General features: G+C 54.8%; 1 protein-coding gene across 11 annotated transcripts; it reads right to left on the bottom strand.

The window, feature by feature from the left end:
* Positions 1 to 16,533: 16,533 nt before the first annotated feature.
* NSMF (NMDA receptor synaptonuclear signaling and neuronal migration factor) lies at positions 16,534 to 25,306 on the bottom strand (the record flags this gene model as incomplete). 11 transcript variants are annotated; one of them, XM_079706595.1, is made up of 15 exons in its annotated part: positions 16,534 to 17,680; positions 17,766 to 17,841; positions 18,062 to 18,164; positions 18,317 to 18,396; positions 18,544 to 18,614; positions 18,687 to 18,720; positions 18,812 to 18,895; positions 19,018 to 19,142; positions 19,687 to 19,776; positions 20,175 to 20,227; positions 21,106 to 21,174; positions 22,353 to 22,453; positions 23,635 to 24,143; positions 24,778 to 24,839; positions 25,236 to 25,306. In XM_079706595.1, 15 exons carry the CDS (start codon positions 25,304 to 25,306, stop codon positions 17,583 to 17,585), a joined length of 1,626 nt encoding a protein of 541 aa, XP_079562721.1. In that variant the 3' UTR covers positions 16,534 to 17,582. The 11 variants fall into 11 exon arrangements, with proteins under 11 accessions (XP_079562721.1, XP_079562724.1, XP_079562725.1 ...); XM_079706598.1 differs by having other exon boundaries at positions 21,106 to 21,198; positions 22,353 to 22,428; positions 23,643 to 24,143; XM_079706599.1 differs by having other exon boundaries at positions 22,353 to 22,428; positions 23,643 to 24,143.
* Between the last annotated feature and the right edge of the window lie 778 nt (positions 25,307 to 26,084).

The raw sequence follows: 26,084 nt of genomic DNA, 5'->3' as shown, positions 1-26,084 counted from the left end.
GGGGGCGGGACTGGCACCTGTGGGGTGGGCAGCAGTGAGCACCCAGACTCTGCTGGCTGCAGGTGCCGCTGCCCTGGAGAGCCCCTCGGTCCTCCCCGGGGCTCAGACAGCCCACCCCGGCTGGGTCGATGGGCAGGACTAAAGACCACACCGGAGAGCCGGGCTACACATGGTGTCACAGCGTCACAGGGGCCGGCAGGGGCTGGGCACCGGGATGCCCTGTCTGGCGACAGGCTAGGCTGCAACACACAGCAATGGGGAGGTCCCGGAGACCCCCTTTCTAGTGCCACGCCGGGGCCCAGCGGAGCCACCCCCGTGTGATCTGGCAGCCCCACTGCCCACACCCTCCCAGGACCCCAGCTCTCCTCCCGTCCCCCACAGGATAAGGAGCCCCAGCTCCACAGTAAACTCCGGGAACCCAGGGCCCCGCCTCTCCCACCTACCTGGCTCCTCCCTGCAGCCCTCACCCCAGGCCTCTCCCAGGACAGTTTTCTAAGAACCCTGAGGTCAGGCCTGAACTCGGTGGGGACAGGTGACCGACTGCCTGGACGTCTAATTGTTGCCAAGCAGGTCAGCGGGTCCCGGGAAGCACGGTTTCTCTACTGAAGGACCTGAAGGCCGAGGGGTTCTGAACAGATTCATCTGGTTTCTGTTTAAAAACGCAACCTCAGGCTTCTCTGATCTAAAACTTTTCACTTGGCCCCATGACAGTCCCTCACAGCCGGCCCAGGCTGACCGAGGAATGTGGTTTGCACGGGGCCACGGCACCAGCTCAGTGGCTGAGGCCTCTGCAGGGCCCTCTCCAGCCCCCAAACGTCCCTGAGTGGGGGCCCACGCGCACGAGGTCACCAGGGGCCTCGGGCCAGTTGCCACCACTGTCCAAAGGAAATGGTCTGAGGTCTGCAGAGCTTTGAGGCTCATGGACTTGGTGCGGCATCAGTATCCCCACAGGAATGCGCCTGTTCCCGGGAGGCGTCCGCCTCTCAGGGCGAATGCAGGGCCCTGGGCTCCAGGCGGCCCGTCTGCGTCATGACCCCATCTTAAGGAGGGAAGAGCACGACTCACAGAGGACGGGTGACCTGCTCGAGCCGCCATCAGGCCAGGCCGGACGGGACCCAGCCTGTGTCCCCAAAAGCACCCTGGCCACAGGCCACCTCACAGAGACAGACAAGTTACAGGCAGGGCCAGGGACACCGGTACCCCCCCTCACACCCCCCTCCAGGGCGTGTAGCACCCCGAGCCCCCAGTGGGTGGGCAGAGAGGCTGGGTAGACTCCACACAGAGCACGCCCTCAGGACCGGTCAGCACCCCCAGACCAAGATGGCCCCTCACCTGGGCTGGTGGATGAGCAGTGGCAGAAACGTGGAAGCTGGCCTGTCTGTCGTCTCTCAGGCACCTGCCAGGTGCCGTCCCGCCTCTGCCCACCACCCGACTCTGGTCACCGCTCCCCTGAGCCCGGGTCTGCTGTCAGGCAGGTGACGAGCCGCTGCTGCCTACCCCCACCTGAGGTCACCAGCCCCGCCCAGGGTGGTCCCCTCCGGAGGCTGCTCAGACTTTGCCCTCAGACCCCGCCCTTCCCCAGCGGGAGGAGGTGCCAGTGGTCAGGGGAAGGGCAGGTCAGCGGAGTCAGGTGACTGGAAAGGGCCCAAGGCCGAGGGCTCGGCCAGAGCAAAGGCCCGGAGTCAGGGCAGCTGTGGTCCCACGAGGAGGGCGAGAGTCAGCCCCAGTCCAGTGGTTTGGAGGTTTGCAGGCGTGCGGTGAAATTGCCCCTTTTTGTGCACACGGGTCTATTTGTGTGACCCCAGCCACCACAACAAGAACCGCCCAGCCCGGCCCCAGCGCCCCCACCCCACTGGCTCTCCTCGCTGAGGTTTTGTCCTTGGGAGGGGGTCTCAGAGATGAATTGAGCCTGGCTTCTTCCCCTCAGCTTGAGGCCTGTGGCCCAGCGTCTCCCCCGTGCCCACGTGGAGACTGGCTACTCTGATGAACTGTTTGCTAAACCCCCGGTGCTGGAGGCATCGGGGTTCCCGCTCTCCGACTGTGAAAAGCTGCCGTGGACGTTCATGCACGAGGCTTCGCTGGACCTGTGCTTTCGCTCCCACCCCGGCGACAGACTGTTGGGTTTAACTCGATGCAAAACTGCGCAGATGTTCTCCAGCGTGAGAGAGCCGGTCTCTGCGTCCTTCCAGTGTCTGCATCACAACTTTTCATTTCAGCCGATCTGACCGATGCACAGTCCAGCCTCACTGTGGCTTCAGTTTGCACCAAGGGCTGAGGATGCTGAGCGTCTCCCCACGTGCTTTTTACACACGTGTATCCTCTCTGGTCAAGTGTCACATCTTTTGGTTGGATCGTTTGACTTCTTCCTGCTGAGTTTGGAGAATTCTTTATATATTCTAGGTGCAGCCCCTTCTCCTGTGTGAGGTTTGCAAATATTTTCTCTCAGTCCGTATCTTATCTGAACAGTGTATTTCACAGAGCAAATTTTAAAATTCTTGATGAAGTCAAATTTATCAGTGTGTTTTTTTGTGGATGGTCTTTTTGTGTTGTTACTAAGAACTTTTTGCCTAACCCCTGGTCATGAAGAGTTCTTTCTCCTCAAGTCTCTTAGTTTCATGATGTACCTTGATCTATGAACCATTTTGAATTATTCTTTGTAAGATGTGTGGCTTGGTCAAGTCCACCTCCTCTGCATGTGGATGGCCGAGGCACCAGCACTGGGTGTTGAAAAGACCATCCTTTCTAAAGAAGATGTGGTACATATATACAATGGAATATGACTCAGCCATCAAAAAAGAAGGAAATAATGCCATTGGCAGCAACATGGATGGACCTAGAGATTATCATACTGAGCGAAGTAAGTCAGAAAGAGAAAGACAAATACCGTATGATATCACTTACATGTGGAATCTAAAATATGATACAAACCAACCTATCTATGAAACAGAAACTGACTCACAGACATAGAGAACAGACTTGCGGTTGCCAAGAGGGAGGGGGAGTAGGGAAGGGAAGGAATGGGAGTTTGGGGTTAGCAGATGCAAACTATTATATACAGGATGGATAAACAACAAGGTCCTACTGCATAACACAAGGAACTATATTCAATATCCTGTGATAAACCATAATGGAAAAGAATATGAAAGGTAATATATATATGTGTGTGTGTGTGTGTGTGTGTGTGTGTGTGTGTGTGTGTATAAATAACTGAGTCACTTTGCTGTGCAGGAGAAATTAACACAACATTGTAAGTCAACTATACTTCAATAAAATTAAAAAAAAAAAAAAAGGACGGGGGCTTTCCTGGTGGTTAAGAATCTGCCTGCCAATGCAGGGGACACGGGTTCGATCCCTGGTCCGGGAGGATCCCACATGCCTCGGAGCAACTAAGCCTGCGAGCCACAACTACTGAGCCCGCATGCCACACTACTGAAGCCCGTGTGCCTAGAGCCCGCGCTCTGCAACAAGAGAAGCCACCACAATGAGAAGCCCGTGCACTGCAACGAAGAGTAGCCCCTGCTCACCACAACTAGAGAAAAGCCTGTACACAGCAATGAAGACCCAATGCAGCCAAATACATAATTAATTAATTAATTTTAAAAAAAAAGAAAGGACCATCCCTTCTCTGTGGACCCCTCTGCACCTCTGTACAACTGGCCATATTTGTGAGGGCTCATTTCTGGACATTCTATTGGAATTCTGTCCCCAGTTCTGTCTTGATTATGCAGCCACATAGTAAGTCTTTTTTTTTTTTTAAAGATGTGGGTTTTTAAAAATAAATTTACTTATTTACTTATTTATTTTTGGCTGTGTTGGGTCTTCGTTGCTGCGTGCGGCCTTTCTCTAGTTGCGGCGAGCGGGGGCCACTCTTCATTGTGGTGTGTGGGCTTCTCTTTGCGGTGGCTTCTCTTGTTGCCGAGCCCGGGCTCTAGAGCGCAGGCTCAGTAGTTGTGGAGAACGGCCTTAGTTGCTCTGTGGCATGTGGGATCTTCCCGGACCAGGGCTCAAACCTGTGTCTCCTGCATTGGCAGGTGGATTCCTAACCACTGTACCGCCAGGAAAGTCCCCACGTAGTAAACCTTAATATTGTGCAGTATGAGTCCTCCAACTTCAATCTTCTTTTTCAAAATTGTTTTAGCTATTCTAGTTCCTATGCCCTTCCATATAAATTTTATAGTCAGCCCCTCTTTATGTACAAAAAAATTCTCCTGAAACTTTTATTGGCATTATATAATCACTTTGTGGAGAATTGATATCTTTACAATTTTGAGTCTTCCAATCCCTGAACACAATTTCTCTTCTCTCTAGTTAGTGTTTAGGTCTTAAAATTCTTTTCGTCAGCATTTTTCTAGTGTTCAGAACAATGATCCAGTACATGTTTTGTTAGATTTATACCTACGTATTTCATTTTTGTGGGAAGCTATTGTAAATGGTACTTTTAAAAATTCAGTTTTCAATTGTTCATTTGGTGGTAAGTAGATGCAATTGGTCTTTGTGGTTGACCTTGTACCCACCACTGTGCTAAGCCCACCTATTAGCCCCAGGAGTTTGTGTAGATTCCCTGGAGTTTCTGACGCAGACAGTCGTGTGGTCTGTAAACAGGACAGCTGCATCTCCTCCTCTCGTGTGTGCCTCTTCTTCCTCTTTCTCACCTACTGCCCTGGCCAAGACTCCCAGGTGCATGAAGTAGGGTGATGACTGCACACGTGAGCCTTGTTCCCAGCCTGAATTGTCGTCCACCATGAAGCACGGTGTTAGTTGTAGGTGTTATGCAGATGCCCTTTGTCAGGGTGCGGAAGTTCCCTTCTAGTTTGCTAGAGTTTTCGTCACGAATGAGCGCTGTATTTTGTCACGTGCTTTGTCTTCATCCTTTAATATGTTAATGTGATTTTTCTTCTTTGGACACTCAGTGTGGTGATATACACTGACTGATTTTCCTGAATACTGAACCAGCCATACATTCTCAGGATAAACTTCACTTGGTTGTGGTGCATTGTTTTCTTTATATATCACTGGATTTTATTTGTTAACACAGTCAGTTCTCATTATTTGTGGATTTTGTATTCGCAATTTTGCTTACTAACCTCAAAATTTTTTTGTAATCCCCAAATCAATACTTGTAGCGCTTCCGTGGTCATCTGTGGACATGAACAGAGCAGCAAAAAGTTTGAGAGACTTGATGTGCACGTCCTCAGCTGAGGTTGAACAAGGCGACACTGCCTTCTTGTTTCAGCTCTTGCTGTAAACAAGTGTCCTTTTCACGGTCTGTTTCGTGCCATGTTTTTGGTGCTTTTGTGCTTTCAGGAATCTGAGCCTCTATCTGCCCTGGGGAGCAGTGGTTCGGTGTTGGCTAACTTGGAGTTTGCAGTGACTTCATAGAACAGAACTACTTCAGAGAATAAGAATAATTGTATCTGTTGAGGGTTTTTGCAGCTATGTTCACAAGGGTTTGTTGTTTTCTTTTTAGTGCTGGTTTCAGTACTGGGGTGATGCTGGACTGGTAAACGAATTGGGAAGTTGTCCTACCCCTTTTATTTCCTGGAAGGGATTTGTAGACTTTGTATTTCTTCTTTAAATGTTTAGTGTAATTTGCCAGTGAAACTATGAGACTTTCTTTTTCAGAAGATATTTAACTATAGATTTAATTTCTTTAGTAGTGATAGGGCTATTCAAGCTATCTAGTTCATGCTGAGTGAGTTTTGGTAGCTTGTGGCTTTTAAGGACTTGGTCCATGTCACTCCAGCTATTGAATTTATGTCAACAGAGTTATTCAGAGCATTCCTTTCCTATCCTTTGTGATGTCTGTAGTGACAGACCTCTTTCGTTCCTGATACTGGTAATTTGTGTCTGCACTTTTTTTTTTTTTTTTTTTGCCAGTGTTGCTAGAGGTTTATCAATTTTATTGATCATTCCAAAGAATCAGCTTTTTCACAATTTTTTTCTATTGTTTTTTAGTTTCCACATTCTTTTGATTTTTTCCCTTATATTTATTTCCCTTCTTCTGCATGACTTGGGTCTATATTGCTCACCATTTTCTAATTTCTTGAGATGGAAACTTAGATTATTGACTTGAGACCTTTCTTCTTTTCTAATGTAAGCATTTGTACTATAAATTTCCCTCTAAGCACTGCTTTAGCTGCATCTCTCAATTTTCTTACATGCTGTATTTTAATTTCATTCAGTTCAAAATATTTTAAGTTTCCCTTAAGACTTCCTCTTTGATCCGTGGATTTAGGATTGTGGTGTTTAATTCCCAAGTGATTAAAGATTTTCCTGACATTTTTCTCTTATTGATTTCTACTCTAATTCTATTATAGTCAGAGGACATGCTTTGTATGTTTCAATTATCTTAAATTTGCTAAGGTTTGTTTTTTTAAATCAAGCTATGCTTTATTTTGGTGAATGTTCCATGTGCACTTGAGAAGAATATACATTCTGTTGCTGTTGTGTGGAGTGTGCTGTAAATATCATTATGTCCAGTTGGTTGATAGTATTGTTCACTTATTTTATAGCCTTGCTGATCTTCTACTAGTTTTATCTGTTACTGAGAGAGAAGTACTGCTGACTCCAACTGTAACTGTGGATTTGTCTATTTCTACTTTCAGTTGTCAATTTTTGCTTCAAAAATTTTTTTCTATTAAAGCTCTGTTTTCAGGTGCCTACCTTTAGAATTGCTATGCCTTCTTGAAGAATTGTCCCTTTTTTCAATATGCAATGTCCCTCTTTATCCCCAGTAATTCGCTTTGCTCTAAAGTTTACGTTGTGTGATATTAACAAAACCACTCACTCCTGTCTTCTTTTGATTAGTATTTGCATGGTATATCATCTTTTATCCTTTTACTTTAATCTACTTTATCATTATATTTGAAGTAAGTTTCTTGTAAACAGATTTAGATATTGTGATTTATAATGAGAAATATATATTTGGTCTTCATCTGTCTCTGGTTCTCAGTTCCTAAAACCCTTGCACTTTCCTAGGCTATGAGAGAAATCCATTTACACCTAGTGTAATATGGATAATTTGAATTTGGCAATTCAATTGGTATTTGGCAATTCAATTCAAAATGGTAATTTGAATTTAGGTCTAGCATTTTATTATTTTGGTGTTTTTTTCATTCCTCCTTTCCCCTTTCCTGCCTTCTTTTGTGTTATTTGAACTTTCTTTTTCATATGCCATTAAAATTTTTCTCTTATGATTTTGACTATATCTGTTTTGTATAAAATCTTACTGGTTTTTCTAGGGAATTCAAAATACATACATCACTTTCTACAGTCTGTTTGTAATCAGTATTTACCACTTCAGTTGGAGACCACTTCACACCACGTTGGTCTCTTTTCCCCCCACCTTTCACGTTATAGTTGTCTTATACATCACACTGACATTGAAATCCCCCCTAGACAATACTGTAAATTTTGCTTTCATTGTCCAACATATTTTAAAGAACTTGAGAGGAGAATAGTCTATGATATGTATCACTTCTGTTGCTCTTCCTTAATCCTGGTGTTCCAAGTTTCCTTCTGGTATCATTTGATTTCTGTCTGGAGAATCTCCCTTAATTGTCCCTTTAGAGCAGGTCTGCTGCCTACTAATTCTCTTAGTTTTCCTTCACCTGAGACTGTCTTTACTTCACCAGCACAGCTCAGCCAATGAGAAGTCACCATACTTCCAACTCCCAGTTTCCTCCAATGGACTCTTTGTTTAGAACAGCCCCTCCCAACTCCTCCTTCTCCTCTATAAAAGAAGGTTCCTCTCCTTTGTTCTCCGAACTTACCTGTGGTACACCATAGATTGCGTACCTTGAATTGCAATTCTTTGCTGTTCTCAAATAAACCATTTTTGCTGGTAATATAACTGATGGTTTCATTGATTTAGGTCAACATTACTTGGTGTCAGAAGAGGGATCCAGAGAAGACCCCTAGTAACTCCAAGGCAGTGAGCAAACAGGTGTGGGCTTGCAGAGCCTATTGAGCTCACTACTTTCTTGCTGACCCTGGAGTTTGAGGGTAAGTTTTCTCCAGGATTCAAACCCCACTCTTTTTGTGTTTTGAGGCTCTCCAGGCTGTATTTGAGGTCTGCTTTTTTTGGAGGACTTCATCCTTTCTTTAAAGGCTTTGTCCTTCCTGAGAGTACCTGTTTGGCACTTTGGCCTGTCTCTTGAAATAAGGCTGTTCCTACTGAAACTGCACTGCTAAGCCTTTGGTCCAATTCCTTTGGAACTGGGTTATTCCTATAGGAACTGTGCTGTTTAAAATTTTTTTTCCTTTGCTCTAGAGAAAAACCTCTAAGAAAAGGGATCCCAACAATCTAAATGTTTTGACAGTGCCCCCTCCACCCCCTTCAGCCAGTTTTATGTTTAAAAACTGTGGTCCTTCCTCAGGCACATTTCTCTTTTTGTCTGTTTGTGGTTTTGGGGTTTTTTTTTTGGCCGTGCCATGTGTGGCTTGTGGGATTTTAGTTCCCTGACCAGGGATTGAACCCAGGCCCTTGGCAGTGAGAGCACAGAGTCCTAACCACTGGACTACCAGAGAATTCCCTCTCATGCACATTTCTAATTAAATGGACCAACTTAACCCAAAGTAATTTATAACACTGATGGTCATTATGGGGAACTTTAAAATTTTCCAAGCTTACTTTTCTTAAGGATGAATTGGACAGCCATGGCTCTAAAAATTTTCAAAACTAAATGGGATTCCTATTTTGATTGGTATTTTGAGGCTTCTAAACATTATCAAGATTCTGAAATTGCCACTTAGCAAAATATAATTTTTAAATTAACTGAGGCAAACAAACAATTGAAGAAAAAATGGCTTCTGAGGACTCTCCCCCTGGCCCCCATCCCCTGTCTCTGGACAAAGCAGCCCCTGTGCTCAGCACCTACACCCCCCGCCCCCTCATCTTCCTCTTTCCTTCTGCCCTCCGCTGTCTCATTCTAATTCTCTCACTGCGCTTCCCTAAACCTCTCCCAACTTCTTCTCTGAACCTGTTAGAATCTGCCTCTTTATTTATTCTTTAAAATTTTATTTTATATTGGAGTATAGTTGATTAACAATGTTGTGTTAGTTTCAGGTGTACAGCAAAGTGATTCAGTTATACATATATATGTATCTATTCATTTTCAAGTTCTTTTCCCATTTAAGTTGTTATAGAACATTGAGCAGAGTTCCCTGTGCTCTACAGTAGGTCCTTGTTGGTTATCTATTTTAAATAGAGCCGTGTGGACATGTCAGTCCCAAACTCCCGATCTATCCTTCTCCCCCGTCCTTCCCGCTGGTAACCATTAATTCAGGACCAGCCCCTTTAAACTTAAGTCTTCTGTGGATCCCAACAAACCCCAAGTTTACGTTCCCTAGACTAAGACCAAATTGAGAGCCCTAAGTGAGTATCCTAAAGTCAGTGAGGAACCCCACAGGTTTGCTGAAGAATTTAACATCATTATCCAAACATACCAGCCTGGTTTCCCCAGATCTATATGCTTGTGGACAGGGGTCAAGCCAAACATTGGATGAAACTTGCCTGATGGGAACATCCTGAAAGGGATTTAGAGAAACATCCTCCAACTTTTGGCAGGAGGTGAGAACACCTGCTGGAGGACTCCCCCAAGCAATTATAGTAGCCTGTCCTTAGCCTGTTGTTGTGAACAAAATTCAGGCTTTTTGCACACAAAAATCGGATGAACCTCCTCATGACTATTACAACTTCAGATAGTTAAAAAAAAAAAATTCTGGTCTTCCTTCAGATGCTGAGTCCATTAGGGTAGAGCCTTTAACTCTGTTTATTAATGGGCTGAATGAAGATCTTTCCTTTTAGTTAAAAGGACCAGGATGGAATGGGAGGCTATGTCCACTCCAGATTTAGTTAATTTGGCAGATCAGCTCACTCACACCCTAGATGAGTCACTTAAAAGATTAATTTCCAAAAAAAAAAAAGATTAATTTCAACTCCAGCAAATGAAGGTCCCTAAACAAAACCCCAACCCTCCTAGGTCCTGCTATTATCGCAAAAAGCCAGAACTTTGGGAAAAAATTGTCACAATCATAAGTGCTTCAAGTGCCTTCAGCTCTCTAACCAGCCTTTCCAACGCCCTCCTCACCCCCAACGATGGGGCTCCAAGGAACCACGGGGGTTCTTCCCAACCCTTCCTCTTCATCAGCTCAGAAAAACAACTCTCCAGATTGGGAATGAATTTCTTCTGGCACCAGAGCCACACTCTCAGTTCAACTGCGGTAAAGCAGCCCCTGCCTCGGAGCACGAAAGTGATCCAAATAGTGGGGGTCTCTGATGAACCTCAAGAGGGTCCTGTCTCTGAACCTGTTCCTTTTCGTTTAGGCCCTTGAGAGATACCCACACTTCCCTCCTTAGTCTCTCCGCCCCTATTCATTTATTAGGCTGAGACGGCTCAGAAAATATCATGCTGGGATTTCTTTCTCCCGAAAGGGGAAATAATTCTAGAATTTCACAGTAACAGTCAAAATAGCCAACCAGGTGAATTAAGTGACCCTTCACTGTCTTTGCTTTGCTTTGTCTCTGATGGTCCTGGAGCTGATTCGGGAGACGCTGATCATTTGTCCCTACGTACGCCCTTGGAGTACGTGCCCCAAAACACGGGGACTGTCATTGACCCACTGAGTATTACAGCCGACAGCTGGACTTGTGGCACGGGGCTACCCCCTTGTCTCAGAGCCACTCCTGCCGCTGCCCTTCCAGTCAAGGCCACCAGAGAAACAGTCATCACCAGAGAAAGAGTTTTCACCATCTTTGCACCCCACGCGGTAGAAGCCCTCCCAAATTCTCACACACTCAACGCTTTCCAGTTAGTCACCCCACCTCCCAGGGAACCCTGCTAACAGCTCCTCACACAGCTCTCCCCGTTGTAGCAACCTCGCCACTGCTGTTCTGCTCTCTGCCTCTCTGACAGCCTCATGACTGCCTCACACCGACAGAGCACCTGCTGATGCCCCACGCCGCTTTACAGGGGGCTCCTCTAACCAGGGCGGACTTCCCGTGGTTTACTGACGGTTCCTGCTGAAGGTGACAATGGTAAACACTGTGCTGGCTGTGCTGTTACATCCCCCCCCTGAAGTCACCAAGGCAGCACCTTTACTTTCTGGCTACTTTGGGCCAACAGGCTGAGCTATATGCTCTCACTCGGCTTGTGCTTCAGCCAAGGGCAAAATCACCATATTTACACCGTCAGTATGTCTTCGGGGCAGCCCAAGACCTTGGGATGCTGATGGAAACAACGAGGTTCCTTACCTCTAATGGGGAAAGATTAAAAATGGCTCCCATTTCCAAATCTAACAGATACCATACTCTCGCAGCCGCTCTGACGGTTATTAAGATCCCTGGGCATTCCAGACTCAACTCCCCAGAGGCTAAAGGAAGCCACATCACTGATATTTCCTCCAAAACCACTGCTCTCAAAGGAACCAATGGCCAAACTTCTGTCATGGTCCAAAGACATGCTCCCCAAGATGACAATCTGGAGAAATTGACTAGAAATGCATAACAGTTGGCCCCAGAAAAGAAAAAACAATATTCGAAATCTAGTGACTGTTGGTTTGATAAAAAGAACTCTAGCTTGGGCCAAATAACAATCCAGCCTCCACCAGAAATTCTAAGGTTCTCACTCCTCACCATTGGACACGCGCTAAACCACAGGTCCACTGACAAAATGAGAGCCTTCACGAACCAACATCGGTGGGGAAACATTCATAAGGCTGCAGAAAGTGTCCACCTGGCTCGTCCCACCTGTCTCACCTGTCCAAATACAATCCAGGCAGGGACTTCCCTGGCAGTCTGGTGGTTAGGACTCCACGTTTCCAATGCAGGGGCTGCGGGTTCGATTCCTGGTTGGGGAGCTAAGATCCCACATGCCACACGGTGGGGCCAAAAACATCTCCACGAGAAACAAAACACGATCCAGGGAAACCCGTTTGCACTGCTCCCAGACACTGAACTGCCTCACGTACCACTGGAGGTCCGGCAGACGGATTTCATACAGCTTCCCCACCACATGGATACACACATGTTTAGTCATGAGCTGTATATTTTCTCACTGGACCAAAGTTTTCCCCTGTAGACAGGCCACTGCTTCCTCCAAGGCTAACATTTTGTTAGAAAAGATTATCCTTCCCTGGGTAATCCCTAATCCCCTTCTCTGGGGAGTCCTTCACAGTGACCGGGGAACCCATTTTACTGGTCCGGTACTTCGACTAGTCTGTACTGTTTGGCCGGTTTTCCACTCTCACTGTCTTACCATCCCCAATCCACAGGGTTACTCGAATGCACTAGGGCATTATTAAAACCCAACTGGCAAAACTTACACTCTCCAACTACCGTGGCCAAAAGCATTGCCGTTTAACCTTCTAAATCTCAGACCACTCCCTTTGGAACTCATCAACTCTCACCCCTGAGACAGTCACCAGACCTCGGATGCACCTGAGACCTGCCTCTTTTGATCCACTGCTGGTAAAGGGAGATATACTTCAATATTATAGAGGCCTGATTGCTTCTGTTGAAAATAATCATGCCCTGGAAGAGCGATCTTTTCACAGCACGCTCCCACGAGATGAAGAGCTTGAGCATCACACCTGCAACCCAGAGACTTTGTTGGAAAAGACCCCTGAGTAAGGACCCCCTTCACCCTCACTGGAAAGGCCCGAATCAGGCACTGCTAACCCACCCTTGTGCTGTCAAACTCCAAGGAATAGACCCCTGGATTCAGGTGACTCATGCCTGAATGAAGCTGCACACCGACTGGGGACCTGAAAGTAAAGATTTCCCCGAATTGAAGAAGACAACATCTGACCAGATGTCAGAACCAGGCCTGTTAGGTTTCAAATTCACACAAGTCTCTCTATTTCATCTGGACTATTAACTGACTCCGGATTCTTATCCAAATTCATGGTCTAAATTTGTAACCTACAGGCTGTACTATTGACAAACATTTAGTTTCAAATGAATATCTTTAATAACCCAACACTGTCAGTCAACTATACTTCAATTTTAATAAACAAAAGTCCTTGAAGTTTTGCTATTTGGGGGAAACTTTATCAGCTATGGCTTCATGCTTACTCCTGCACTGTGCCTTCTCAAAGCGCTCACTTCTTTGTGTTGACCGTTCCCTTGCTGTATTCGCTGTTCGAAGACACAGACTTTAGATGGGAAATTCCTGAGAGATCTCCCTCCTACCCCTGTTACTTGAATGTGACCTCAAGAGGTTTCCAATCCGTGCACTCTCCCTTCCACGAGGGACACGGTACCCAGGGAAGGTCCTCCCTGGCATTGATGGACAAAAAGTCACTGAATCCATAAAAAACTGATTTTTGATAAGCAGTGCTTTCAGAGAAAAATCTTGATCAAAGAGGAGAAATGTGAAAATTAATAAACAGAAACCTTATTTAACAGGAGGCCAGAAGGGGGAGCTCTCACACCCTACCGTGCAGCCTCAATTGCAGGCCCAACCGGAAGGTTACTACTTACTACCCAGCAGGAGAAAGGAAGATTTTCTCCCCGCCCAGCAACAGCCCAGCCAATGAGAGACCATCACAGTTCAGCCAATGAAAAGCCACCACACTGCAAACTCCCAGTTTCCTCCAATGGACACTTTGTTTAGAACAGCCCCTCCCAACTCCGCCTTCTCCTCTATAAAAGAGTTTCTGCTCGCTTGTTCTCTGCCCTTGCTTGTGGTTCACCTTAGACTGCTTGTCCTGAATTCCAGTTCTGTACTGTTCCCGAATAAACCCATGTTGCTGGTAAAATAACTGGTTGTTTTATTATTTTAGATCAACAGCTCATGTGAGCATCTTTACAACAGCTCTACCAAGTCTTTGTCAGATAATTTCAACACCTGTGTCTTCTCATCCTTGGTACCTGCTGGTGGTGGCTTGTACCTGCTGGGCAAGATCTTCATGGTTCTTCAAGTGCCATAGTTCTTCTGGTTTCTAGTATTTTGAATACCACTCTGTGAGACTGGGGTCTTGCCTCCATCCTATGGAGAATGCTGGGGTTTTAGCTGCACCCCCAGTGGTGGGTCTGGGAATGGACTGGCCCACTGTTGAGGGTGCTGGTTGGGTCAGGTCCACACAGGCCTGGGAGCAGGTCCAGGGGCTCATAAACACCTTTGCAGGTGGTTTTCCTGACCTTTCCAGGTCCCTAGCTCCCAGCCCCCTCCAGGGTCTCCCTTCCTGGCCCTTGAGCCATGCCCAATGAATACAGCATGTCTAGTCCACGACTGCCTTCCTGGGGTCCCCAGAAAGACCCTGGCCCTGTCTGGGTGACAGCTGCGTGGGGTGGGACCAGCAGGAGGGTGCCTCCACAGTGGCTTTGACGATCTCCCTAATTCTGGTCTCTGGAGACCCCTCCCTGGGAATTCAAGTGCGACTCTCTTCCCCCCACACAGACCTACTAAAGGAGCTGTAGGCACAACGTGTCCCTTCCGGATAGTAGGGCAAACAGTGGATCTGAGTTTCATCCTAATGGTGATGGAAGGTTCTAGACAAGGCAGATACGCCCTGAGTCTGTCCTCCCCATGGTGGGGTCTGCCCCTCTAGGGCACACATCCAGGGCAGGGGGTAATGGGGGGTGGCTGTTTGGGGTTGAGGGGGTGAGCCTGGCCACGTAGGCTGGGGCATGCACACTGCAAGGCTTGGAGAGAGCAGCACAGGTAGACAGGGCAGGCCGGGGCCACCTCTGTCCACGCTGTCACCAGAAGGTGAGGACTGGACATCAGACATTATACAGGCGTGTGTGTCACCGTGGGTGAGCAGAACACACCTCATCAATGTGAGCTTGACCTCGTCAGTTTAAACAGAGAGTATTCGGGCCTCTTGCAGGCCCAACCATACTTCTCCCTCAACAACAAGCCTTTTGAACAATCTGCCTTTTCCAGGATAGCCGTCCACATGATCTGGCCTTGCCCCAATTAATGGCATGAACTGTGGGACATGGACGTCCGTGCAGAAGGCCCCAGTGGGAGGTGCTGGCTCAGTGTTTACCAGTTATATTTTAAGAGCTATTGCCAGACTGTTTTCCAATAAGGCTGTGGCAATTCACATGATCTCCCCCCACACAGTCACCAGCACAGGGTGACTCATACCCTTTAAATTTTTGCCAAACAGGCAGCAAGCACCTCTTTCCCTTCACTGGCTTTTCATCGGCCACTTGATTTTCTTCTCTGTGAGTTGTCAGTTCAGCCCTTTACTCACTCTTCTCTGCTGGCTTTTGTCTCCTTCTTGTCAATACATAAAAACTCCTTGCATGCTAAGGACCTTAACCCTTTTCCTCGCACACTAGTTGCCAATACTTCTCTCCCAGCCCTCGCTTGCTGCTGCCGCGGTTTCCCAGCTGGCTGGGCGTGCGGGGAAGGCCGCAGAGACCTGAGCTTGCCCCGGCCCGCCCCCACCCAGCCTGCCTCCGGGTCTGCCACCCCTCCCCTCGGTTTTGTCCTTTTCCCAAAATGCCTTCCTCATTTGTACTGGGTTTCATGTCTTTTCTCCATCACGCTGGTTGGTGGTTATGGGGTATGAGGGAAGGAACCTTGTGAACCAGATGCAAGACCTCAAGCCTCCCGCGGGCGGACCTCACCAGCCCTTACCCACAGCGGCTGACCCAAAAGACTGTGGGGCAAGCCCACTTGCTTCCACAGCCCCAGTCCCTCGACTACAGGGTCCCCCGTCAGAGTCTGGGGGAGGGGCAGGGGCACGCGACAAAGCTTCTGGCAGTCCCGGGGTCAGGCCTGCAGGTCACATGGTAATCGTGCCTTCGAAGCACACGGTGAGGGCAGATGGGTCACGCTGGAGAGCTATCCTCGTGGCCTGGGTGGGCTTTCTTCCGGACATGAATTCTCCTGGCAGCAGCCCCCGATGCCAGGCTGCCGGCCTCCAGGCCCCCAGAACCCCAGGCCTCCCAGCCTTCACCCATGCCATCCCCTGGCAGCCCCCCACCCTCCTCAGCCCTTGGTGGCCCTGGATGCACCCATCTGGCACCTGCTGATCTGCCCACAGGCAACTGGAATAGGAGCCACCAGGGTAGCCAAGCCTGGCTGGACCCAAAAGCACCTTGGCCACTGGAGGGGAGGGTGGCAGCAATGGGCACATCTGGGGATGACTAAGGCTAGTGATGGCCGGCTGGTCCTGTGGTCACCTCCCAGCCTCCCACTGTGGCCACACTGCTGACCACATGCAGAGAATGGCCTGAGGGAAGGAATGGCCCTCCGCTCTGTGCCCGGGAGTGGGGCAGAGGCTACAGGAGGAGGGTGTCTCTGCCCTCGCCTCCCGACCTCACCTGGCTCCCCTGCAGGACCACACCCTGCAGCCCTGTCAAGGACCTGCTCTTTTCCCCGGAGCCCTGGGAGCCCCGTCCCCAGACCTCTCGCAGAGTGCCCTTGGCAGGGCAGGCCTAGCGGCTCCAGCCCCCTCGGTCCAGGCGGCCACCACAGCAACAACCTCAGACCAGCGGGCCCAGAACCTTCTGGGCCCAGGCAGGCAGTGGACGGTGGTGCTGAGAGAGGAGACCCACGCGGCGGCCGCAGCAGAGGGTCAGATTTAATGGTCACTCTAAGGGAAGTCGTACATTTTTCAGAGCCCGGCACAAGCCCCCGTCCCCCCTTGGCTGGGGGCACAGCCAGGTGTCTCAGACCAGGCTCTGCAAAGGGGGGCCAGCCCCCGAGCCCCAGCTATGTACAAGAGAGCTCACCCACTGGGCCGCGGGCCAGGCTTCGAGCCCACAGCACACCGGCCGCCCAGCTCTCGGGCCCTGGCTGCAGGGTCCAGGCCCCTAAGCGGGGTGCAGCAGGGTTCTCCCCCACCAGGACCCAGCCCCAGCAGGCCCCGCCAAGAGCCCAGGCCTCTGCACTAGGAGAGGACTTCAGAGCTCGGCCACCAAGAGCTGAGCTGGACAGCAGCAGGGAGCTGGGCGGGCCTGGGAGACCGGGGAGCAGGCAGGGCCTGGCTCGACCCAGCGCGCGCTCTGAGAGAAAGGAAGGTGTGCCCCCCAGCTGCTGCCCAGGCACCCCTGCCGAGCCGGCACGGCCGAGGCCAGGTAAGCAGGGGTGGCGAGAGCAGTGCAAGCACAGACAATCAGGGACTCGGCCAGGGACGGAGCCAGGCCGGGCAGGCAGGCCGCCCTGGTGCTGGTGATCAGATACGGCAGGGCTGGGGCGCTGGGGCAGACAAGGTCCTGAACACACGCTGAGCCCGGTGGTCTACGCCGTTACTAGTAACGTAGCACTTAACTAGTTAACCAGTAATGCTGCTTCCCTCTGAATCGTCTCAGGGGTGGTAGAAAATTGCACTTATTTCTATGACCCTGCACAGGAGCCGCCCCAGAGCTGCAGCCTCCAGGCGAGGCCTAGACCCGGTCAACGTCCACCGGCCGCGGTGGCTCCTCCCGGGCGCGGGGGCTGGGACCTCTTTTGACCCGTGATGCCTTGAGGACCAGACCCCTGGGAGGGAACCTGAGCGACGTCTGAGGGTGCCCTGAAGTGGCCGTAAAGACCAGGACCCACACGGTACTGGGCAGCACACAGCGGCCCAGCCCCCGTCGCTGGTCCGAAGAAGCGGCCGGGTGGTGGACCCGCCCCTCAAAGAACATCCTCAAAGTCCAGCAGCTTCGAGTGCTGGCGGCTTTTCCACAGGCGGTACAGCCGGAAGTCAAAGTAGGTCTCGATCATCTGCTTCCCTGAGGCAGGAGGGGCGAGGCCGGGGCTCAGGCCACCGCCCCCCAGAACCCACCCCACAACTGGGGACCAGCCCGGCAAACTCACCTTGGGCTGACAGCTCCAGGGGGGACTCGAAGATGACCCTGTAAGGGGTCATGAGGGTCCTGAGGTTCTGGAACAGCTGAAAAGAGGGGGTGGGCCATGAGCTCAGGGCAGGGGAAGACAGAGGGATGAGGAGAATGGGAGGTTGGGGAACAGGACCCCCCCAGCTGGTTAGGCCCAGGCATGGGGGTTTCCCTGGGAGAATGAGAAGGGAAAGGGAATCTGGAGAGAAATGGGGGTTCTATCAACCCTTCACAGGTCTGGGGTCTGCAGCCTGGTGTGGGCTCTGGGCCCCATACCTTCTCCCCGTTGGGGTTCCCCAGGACGTAGCAGCCCATGACGTGGATGACGTTCGGCTCCGGGTTCACTTTGCTCATCAAGCGGCTCAACCGTTTCCAGAAGCTGGCGGGGGAGGGATGGTCACAGGTGGCCTCCAGCCCGACCCCCAGGTGTGAGGGGGCATCACAGGAGGCACTGCGGGGACACAGTGCCCCAGCAGATGCTGCCTTCAGCCCCCCAGCCTCCCAGGCCCCCCCCCCCCCCCCACAGCTCACTGGATCATGTCCTCTTCTTTCTCCACTTTGGCAAAGGTGGCCACCTTGTTCTTGAGCAAGTACAGGTGTCCTGGGCCGCCCTGTGAGAGGCTGCAGTTAGCCGACGGGGCCGCGCACCGGAGGTGTCCAACCACCGCTGCCCCCAACACGTGCAGATGCAGACGTGCATGCCCAGGGAGGTGGCACCCTCCACCCCCCACCCCCGGGCAGGAAGGGCTGAGCCCTACCTGGCAGAAAATCAGCATCTTCCAGATTTTGGCCCCCTTGTGGTAGACGTTCAGCTTCTTCTCTATCTCCTCTGCGGAGGCAGAGGTGTGAGTGCCGCCCCCAGCAGCCCCAAGACCAGAGGGCAGGGGGGCGGAGTACTTACCCAGAATGTCCTCGAAGGTGGCGTGCTCGTGGTCCTGGGACAGATGGAAGCCAGCCCCACGTCAGAGCCCTTCTCAGGCAGCACCCCCCACCCGACACCGCGAGGGGGGCTGGGCAGGCACTCACATAGAGAATGGGAATGATGGAGGGGTCGTCCCTGCGGAGGATGGTGGGGATGTACTCAGCTTTGGGCACTTTAGAGGAGATGAGCTGGGAACAACAGGGGGGCCACTCAGCGCCCTGGCCGCCTCGGAGCCAGTGGGCAGCAGGAGCCCCCTTGAGACCCCCCTCCCCACTGCTGAGCAGCCTGCAACAGCTGTGTGGGGCCTCACCATGACCTTGGGTGGCACGAAGCCCTCAGTGTCACAGGCTACAGCCTCCAGGCCCCTCTCCGTCTCCCAGTCCAGGTCCTCAAAGGCCTCGCCCAAGGTGCAATGTGAGCTCTGCAGATCACTACCTGTAGGGCGGAATGTGCCACTGGGCCTGAGGATCATCTGCAGCGCCTCCTGTCCCGGCTGCAACCCCCAGAGATGGGTGGAGGCCAGAGCCAGCAAGCCACGTCCCGGAGGGTCCTCCAGGTCAGGGAGAAACCCAGGGTGGGTGAGAGCCAAGCTGAGGACCCCAGCAGCCCGACAAGACTGGCAGCTGCCACCAGCCTGACTGGCAAGGCGGTGGACCCTGGTGCAAGGCCAGTGGGAGCCGGAGGGCAAGGGTCAGCTCCAGCCAGGCGTGCCTGGCGCCCGGGCCAAGGAGGAGTCTGGCACTGCTCCTCAGGCTTCGGGCATGAGGGCGGCACCAGGCCAGGGCAGCCAGCGAGCCGCAGCCCTTAGTTACCCCTGCCCAGAAGATCGGAGGTGCCGGAGGGCCCCCCTCAGTCTGGTAAACCGAGGTTCAGCAAAGGCGCAGAAGCCTAGCTGCTCCCCCGGCGCAGGGAGCGCAGGGCTGGGGGCCTAGGGGAGCCTCTGGGAGAGGTGTGCTGGCCTGCGCCGCCGGGCACCTACTGTCTCGGGAGTCGTGGGAGGTGTCGGCTTTCATGGGGGTGGGGTCGCTCCAGGACCGGCTGAAGCTCCGCTCGCGCCGCTCGGCGAACGCTGCAGCGAAAGCAGAACCCGTTAGGGGCGGGGCCTGCAGCCGCACGAAATGAACAGGGACAGGGGCTGGCTAGGGAGGACGTGGGGACAGTGAGGGGTCCGGAGAGTGGAAGACGCCACTGCGGCGGGAGGGGCGGGAGTGGGGAGTGCGTCCGGTCGACAGCGGACAAGGACAGTGCTGGGCGGACATGGGCGGAGTCTCAGTGCAGGGGCGGGGCTCTGTCCTGGGGCGGAGCCTGGGAGTGGGAAGGTGCCCGCGGGGGTGCAGCGGGGATGCAGCGGGGCCCTGCAGCAGGGCCTGGGGACGCGGGCCTTTGGGGCGCAGAGCGCAGCACGCGAAGCCCCAGCCGGCCAAGAACAGCGCGCCCCCGCCCGCCCGCGCCGCTCCCGGGCCTTACTCTGGGCCTTCACCCGCCGGCTGCCGACCATGCGCAGGTGTTTGCGGAAGTTCCTGGGGGCGGAAGCACCGGGGGCTGGTGAGGGCCGCGAGGGTGGCGCCCCGTCCCACGCGCTCCCCTCCCCACTGCTTGCTGGCCACCGTCCCAACACTGCCCCTTGCCGTGAGGGATGCCCTCCCGGCGCCCCCAGCTCTCCCACAGGCAAATCCCACCCAGTCCCTCTCCTCCTGAGACTCCTCTCGGGCTCCCCCTTTGCTGCCAGTACAAAGGCACGATAAGCCAGCCTCCTCCTGCAGCCCCACCCCCTCCCAGGACAGCGCCCTCGGCGACCCTGTGCACTCGGGTCTCCCACCTTCGCTGCCCACGCTTCCCTTCTCTCCTTGCGCCCAGGCACTCTGAACCCCGGGAGCCTCCCTCCCCCCGTGGTCAAGGGCTCCTGCTTCCTGCACATGGTGGCCAGGGCAGCACAACTGTCCCCAAGCGTGAGGTGGGTTTGGGGCTGGCAGATGCCCCCTCCCCTGCCGCTGTGTCCCTGGGCCACCTCAGACTCAGGTCTCCTTCACCCCAAACTTTGTGCCCTGCCAAGGCCCAACTGGCAAGATGGCCAGACAAGCTTCCTGGACACGTCTCTGAGGTGGGTGGGGATTAGGGAGGGTAAGCCTGGCTGCTGACCCCACTGCTCTGGGCTTCAAGGGCCAGAAAAAGGCACAGGGGGCCAGCTGGCTGCAGTTCAGCTGTCACTGTACCCCCAAAACATAGGCCCAGGGGCTCAGGCCACATGACCTTTCCTGCCTGCCGCGTCCCCAGAGCAGGGCCAGGCCAGTGTTCGCCACCACCCTTCCCCCATCAGGTCTGCTGGGCTGGGTGGGCCCAGGCTAGACCAGGACAGACAAGAGACGGACCCTGGTGGCGAGTGGCTGGCAGGCCCTACCTCTGGATTACAGACGCGGAATCATTCTCCCGTTTCCGGCGCTTCCTCTCCGCGTAGCCCCTGAACACCCTGGGAAACCGCCACGAGTCAGCACTGCCCTTGGCCGAAGGCAAGAGGGACAGAGACGTGGGGACAGAGGCTCGAGCTCAGGGCCCAGCGGGGCATCCAGGGCGCTGGGCCAGGCAGAAGGCCCTGGCCTGCCTCGCCCTGTCCTCGGCCCAGTTCCGCAGGCCCTGCTGTAGCCTTGGCGCTCGCTGGGACCCAGCACGCCCTCATGGTCAAGGCCCAGGTCCCTGGCCTGCCCCAACCTACTTGGGGGTGGGAGAGTCCCCCAGGGACAACCGCCATGCCCTCAGGCTCGAGGTCCACACGGTACTTACGAGATGCTACAGTCGAGGCGGGAAGGGGCAGCGTGAGAGAGAAGACACAGTGAGCGGAGACCCTCGGACCCCCAACCGCCCTTCAGTTAGTTCCTTTCTTGTCATGGACCTGGAGGGTCCCTCACAGGCACCCAGGCACCAGCAGGGTGCCGGCTATGCCGCAGGCCAGCCCTTGAAAGGGCAGCAGACGCGGAAGTCACCGTGGCCTAGGCCACCAGATGCTGTGACCTTGTCAGGCTGCACAGAGGCCTGACTGTGCCCTGCCGACCCTGGGTCCAGCAGCGAAGGTAGCGGCCCCCATCCAGCCCAAGGGTGGTGGTGCGCTCCCCAGGGTAGCATACGCAGGAGGCAGCTTCTTCGGTATCGGGGACACTGCAGCAGAGTCCCTCCCTGAAAGGAAGCCCTGACAGAACACCCAGCTGTGCGAAGGTCAAGAGCATGCCCCCCAGGGGACTAAGTTGTGATCACTCACAATGCGCATGAAACACAAGTAGGCTGCTGTTTGGGGCCTGCCTGAAGGCGGAGCTGGGTGACACGGGGCAGCGAACCATCTCTGCTGGTGACTGCATCAGCTGCAGCCCCCACCCAGGTCCCCGCAGGACAGGATGGACGGACTGGAGGGACTGTGAGGGACAGGGCAGTGGGGAAGGGATGGGGCGGGGGAGGGGCAGTGGCGTTAAGAGCAGCCAGGCCTGCCTTCCTTCAGACTGACACATTCAGGCAGAGCTGGCGGAACACGGCACACGGGGCTGCTCAGAAGCAGCCACGCAGGTGGGCTCAGAGGACGGGAGAGGATCCGGCAGTAACTCCTGAGCACCAGGAAGAGGGCGCCCGGCCTGGGCCCAGCACACATCAGACATGACTCACGCTTGCATAGTTGTAGTTGCTGTCTGGAAACTGAAGAGGTTTTCCTTGGGGAACCAGGTACGGATGGGGACGTCATCTGGAAGAGACCAAAGGAGCAGTGACTAGGCTGGCTCAGGGGTTCCTGAAGTCTTTACCCCCACCTGTCGGGGAAGGAGATGCTTCTGCCACAGACGGTGGAGAAGAAGCACCAGGGCTCCCCAGCCCCATCCCAGGTCGGGAGGCCGGCGCAGGGCCAGCAGGCTCGGGTGTCCGCTCAGCTGTTCAAGGCACGACAGCTCGGCGGCTTGGTGACGCTTGTCTTTGCTTAGCTCTCCCTCTGCTACACACAGCTGACGAGTGTTCTTCTGAGAGCACAGCCTGCCTCCAGGGTGCCCAGAGAAAGGACTGACTTTGTCTCCATTTAAGCAGGAGGGGAAGGGCAGGGACAAAGGCTGCAGCCTCTCCTTGGGGTCTCCAGGGCCTTCTCTGCGGCCCACTCTGGCGTCCACTTGGTTGGACCTCCCCTCTCCCAGACCCTTCTCGGAGGGCGAGGCGGAGGCCCTCACCGGGCGTGGAGACTGCCCCTTCCCAGGGCCCCTATAGCCACTAGACAGAGTGGGTGAAGATCACTCTATTCTCTTCCCTGACCCCTGTCCCAGCCCCTGGCCTGGGTGCATCAGAGGAGCATGAGGTCGTGGAGGTGAACTGCCCACACCCCAGGCCTGTGCCCTGAGGCCCAGCTGGGTTGCTGATTTGGAGGCCCAAGAGGTGCCCTGAGAGGACACACCAGGTCTCCTAGGTAGAATTCTGCCCTCAGGAGATGACAACCTCAGAACCAGGAGGCGTGGGGCCACTTGAATGTCCCAGGGAGGCATCTTGCCGACAACAGGCCTCTGGGGCTCCGCAGCCACCGGCACAGATCGACCATCCTGGGGAGGGCCCCACTAGCTGGCTGGGCCCCAGGCAATCACGCGCCTCCCTTGGTAAGTGGGCCCCAGGGAAGGGACTGTTCCCCAGGACTCCCTGGAGGCAGCCTGATCTTTCCGTTCAGCCAGGTTTTCTACCTGCTCAACCCTTAAGACCCTCCCAGGCCCCCTCCTCGGGGAAGCACTCCTCCGATGATTTGGTGCTGGCAAGGCCAAAGCCGACCGTGAGGCCTGAGGTGGGGCACGGGATGTAGCGGCAGGTCGCCACCTGCAGGCCGTGACCTGAGCACCCTGCTCTGCCCAAACCTCACAGTGCTGGCTGCTGGCCGACCCCAGCACCAGCATCCTGCCTGAAGCTGCCCAGGCCCCCAGTGAGCCCCCTCACCAGACACGCGGTCAACGCTGTACATCCTCTCCAGCTTCTTGCGGCGGCTGGTGGCCTCAGGCAGAGGCGGTTGGTCCAGCCCAAAGGCCTGAGGGGAAGGACTCGGGGTGAGCTGGGCACATCCGGGACATTCCCTGGAGCCCTGGCGGCTGCCCGCCCAGCTCTGGCAGGGTCTGCTGACGTCCTCACGACTGCCGCCCGGGCTGGTGCGCAGGGGCTGGCTATGGTGGCGGGGGTGCCGCTCTCGCTGCTGCCGCCCCTTCACCACAGCCAGCTCGATGGCCTCGGCCTCCGGGCCGGGCAGCAGGGCTGGCTCCCCGGAAATGGTATACACACGGGGCTGGGGGCCCTCGCCGGCAGGCTTCCCACTGACGGCCTCCTCCGGGAGGCTGCCCTCATAGCGGCCGTTGGAGATGAGGGAGAGGCGGCGCTTGTTCTGGGGGGCAGGCTGCATCTCGGGGGACCCGTCGTGGCCAGAGTAGGCGTCAGCCAGCAGGTGGTCTGGGGGAGAGGCACCAGGTGAGCTTGCGGCCTGCTGGCCCTGCCCTCCCAGTTTCCGGGTGTTCTGAAGGCAGGGAATGAATACCCAGCGGGTGCCTGGCCCACTGAACAAACCGTGGGCCCTGATGACTTCAGAAGAGGTATTTCTGAGCTGCGCACTCCCCCTAGAGGTTCACGTCTCACGCCTATCATGGCCCCAAGCCCCTCTTACGTGCGTGTGGGCGACAGGCTGTGCTACCTGTGGGTGATGGGGGGTGGGGGCCAGAAACAAGCAGGCCACCTCCCAGCCTGCCACCACGCCCATGTGCCCAGTGCCAACTTCTCCCCTCCCCCCCACCAGCTGGCCCCCAGAGACAGTGGTGCCAGTCCTGGGGGTGCCAGGAGGCCTGTTGCCATGCCAACGGCCCAAGCTGGGTGGGTGCCATGGTGATGAGTGACTCGGAGCTCCTCCTGGCGCTCTGGGCCAGGCGGGGCAGGGGGCGTGAGGAAGCCAGCCCAGCAGGGCACTAGCTGCCTGCCCACACCCCACAGTGCGCAGGGGCTGGGCCTGACCTGGACAGGAGACAGCATCCCCTCGCCTAGGTTGGGGGGCTGTGGGTGGACCCCGTCCCGGCACTGCCTCACGTGCCCTTACCTGCACCGTTTCGATTCTCAGGGTGACTCTGGGACAGGTACTCGCCAAACGCTCGGGCTGCTCTGCGGGGTGACAGCGGGGTGCGCCGTCAGTGCACATCACCCACCCTGGCGTCCCCACCCCACCCAGGCCCTCGGCGCCAGCAAGGAAGGGCTCAGGGGTCACCGCCAGCAAGCACTCCCATCCCACCTCAGAATGCCCAGGGCTGGCAGGTCGCAGTTCGGGGACCCTTGGGTGTCGGTGCACCTTGGCCGGACCTGCAGGCGGGGCCCAGGTCTGCTTTCCATCCAGCCCCTGCCACCCAGTGTGTGTGAGGGTCGTGAGGTGCGGCTCGCCCACCGCAGCCTCAGGGAAGGGAGCCGCACGGAGGTGGGGGCGGGGCGCAGGCTGCGAGCACGCTGCGGGGCGAGGGCGGGGGCGGGGGCGGCTGGCCCCGGCGGTCGGCCCGCCGCACTCACCGCACTTTGGCCGCCACCGAGGACATGGCCTCGCTCCGCAGCGCCCTCCTCCGGGAGGCGACGGCGCCCATGGTCGAGGCGGCGGCGCATCCCCAGGCCTCAGAGCGCGCCCCGCGCCCGTCGCTTCCGTCTGGGTAGCCGCGCCGCGCCGGAGATCGGGATCGGGCTCGGGTTCGGGTTCGGGACTCGCATGGCCACACCGATCCCTCCGCGCGCCCCGCCGCACCGAACAGCACTGCCAGGCCCGGGGGTGGTGCTCCGCCCACCGCGACGTCAGGGAAGGGGCGGGGCTCGGCGGGGCCACCCCCGTTACGTCAGGGCTGGGGCCGGGCAGTCCACAGCCACGGCTGGGCGAGGAAGGCTCCGCCCACCGTAACGTCTGAGCCGGGCGGGGCCCAGAGAGGACTAGGCTGAAGCCCCGCCCACCACGCCGGCAGTAGGTGGGGAGGTGGGGAGGTGGGGGGCCAGGGGGCCGGGTTGGGCGACGGGGGGCGGCACCAACCGTCTCTCCGCCCTCTCAGCGCTGCCTCTGGAGCTGGGAAACTGAGGCCTGCGGTACCCTGACCACAGGGTGCCAGGCCCTCCGGTCAAGGGTCTCCCTGCTCTCGCAGACCCACGTGCCCTGCTCCGAGACCTGCAGGGATCGTGGACTCCAAAGTCACAGAGCTGACAGGTCTCCTTTTTTGTACAAAAGGACCCCCTGGCGCTATTTAATGATCTGAGAAGTAAGGTGTGGGCATCGTCTTAGGGAAGACTCTTGTGTGTACAGAATGGAAACAATGCCTGAGAGCTCGGGAGGGCCTCATCCTTGGTTTGGGGGGATCCCAGCTGCACCCCAGACCTTGGGTG

This window comes from Hyperoodon ampullatus (genome assembly GCF_949752795.1).
Source record: "Hyperoodon ampullatus genome assembly, chromosome: 6".
Taxonomy (NCBI): domain Eukaryota; kingdom Metazoa; phylum Chordata; class Mammalia; order Artiodactyla; family Ziphiidae; genus Hyperoodon; species Hyperoodon ampullatus.
This window is presented reverse-complemented; position numbering and strand designations above follow the sequence as displayed.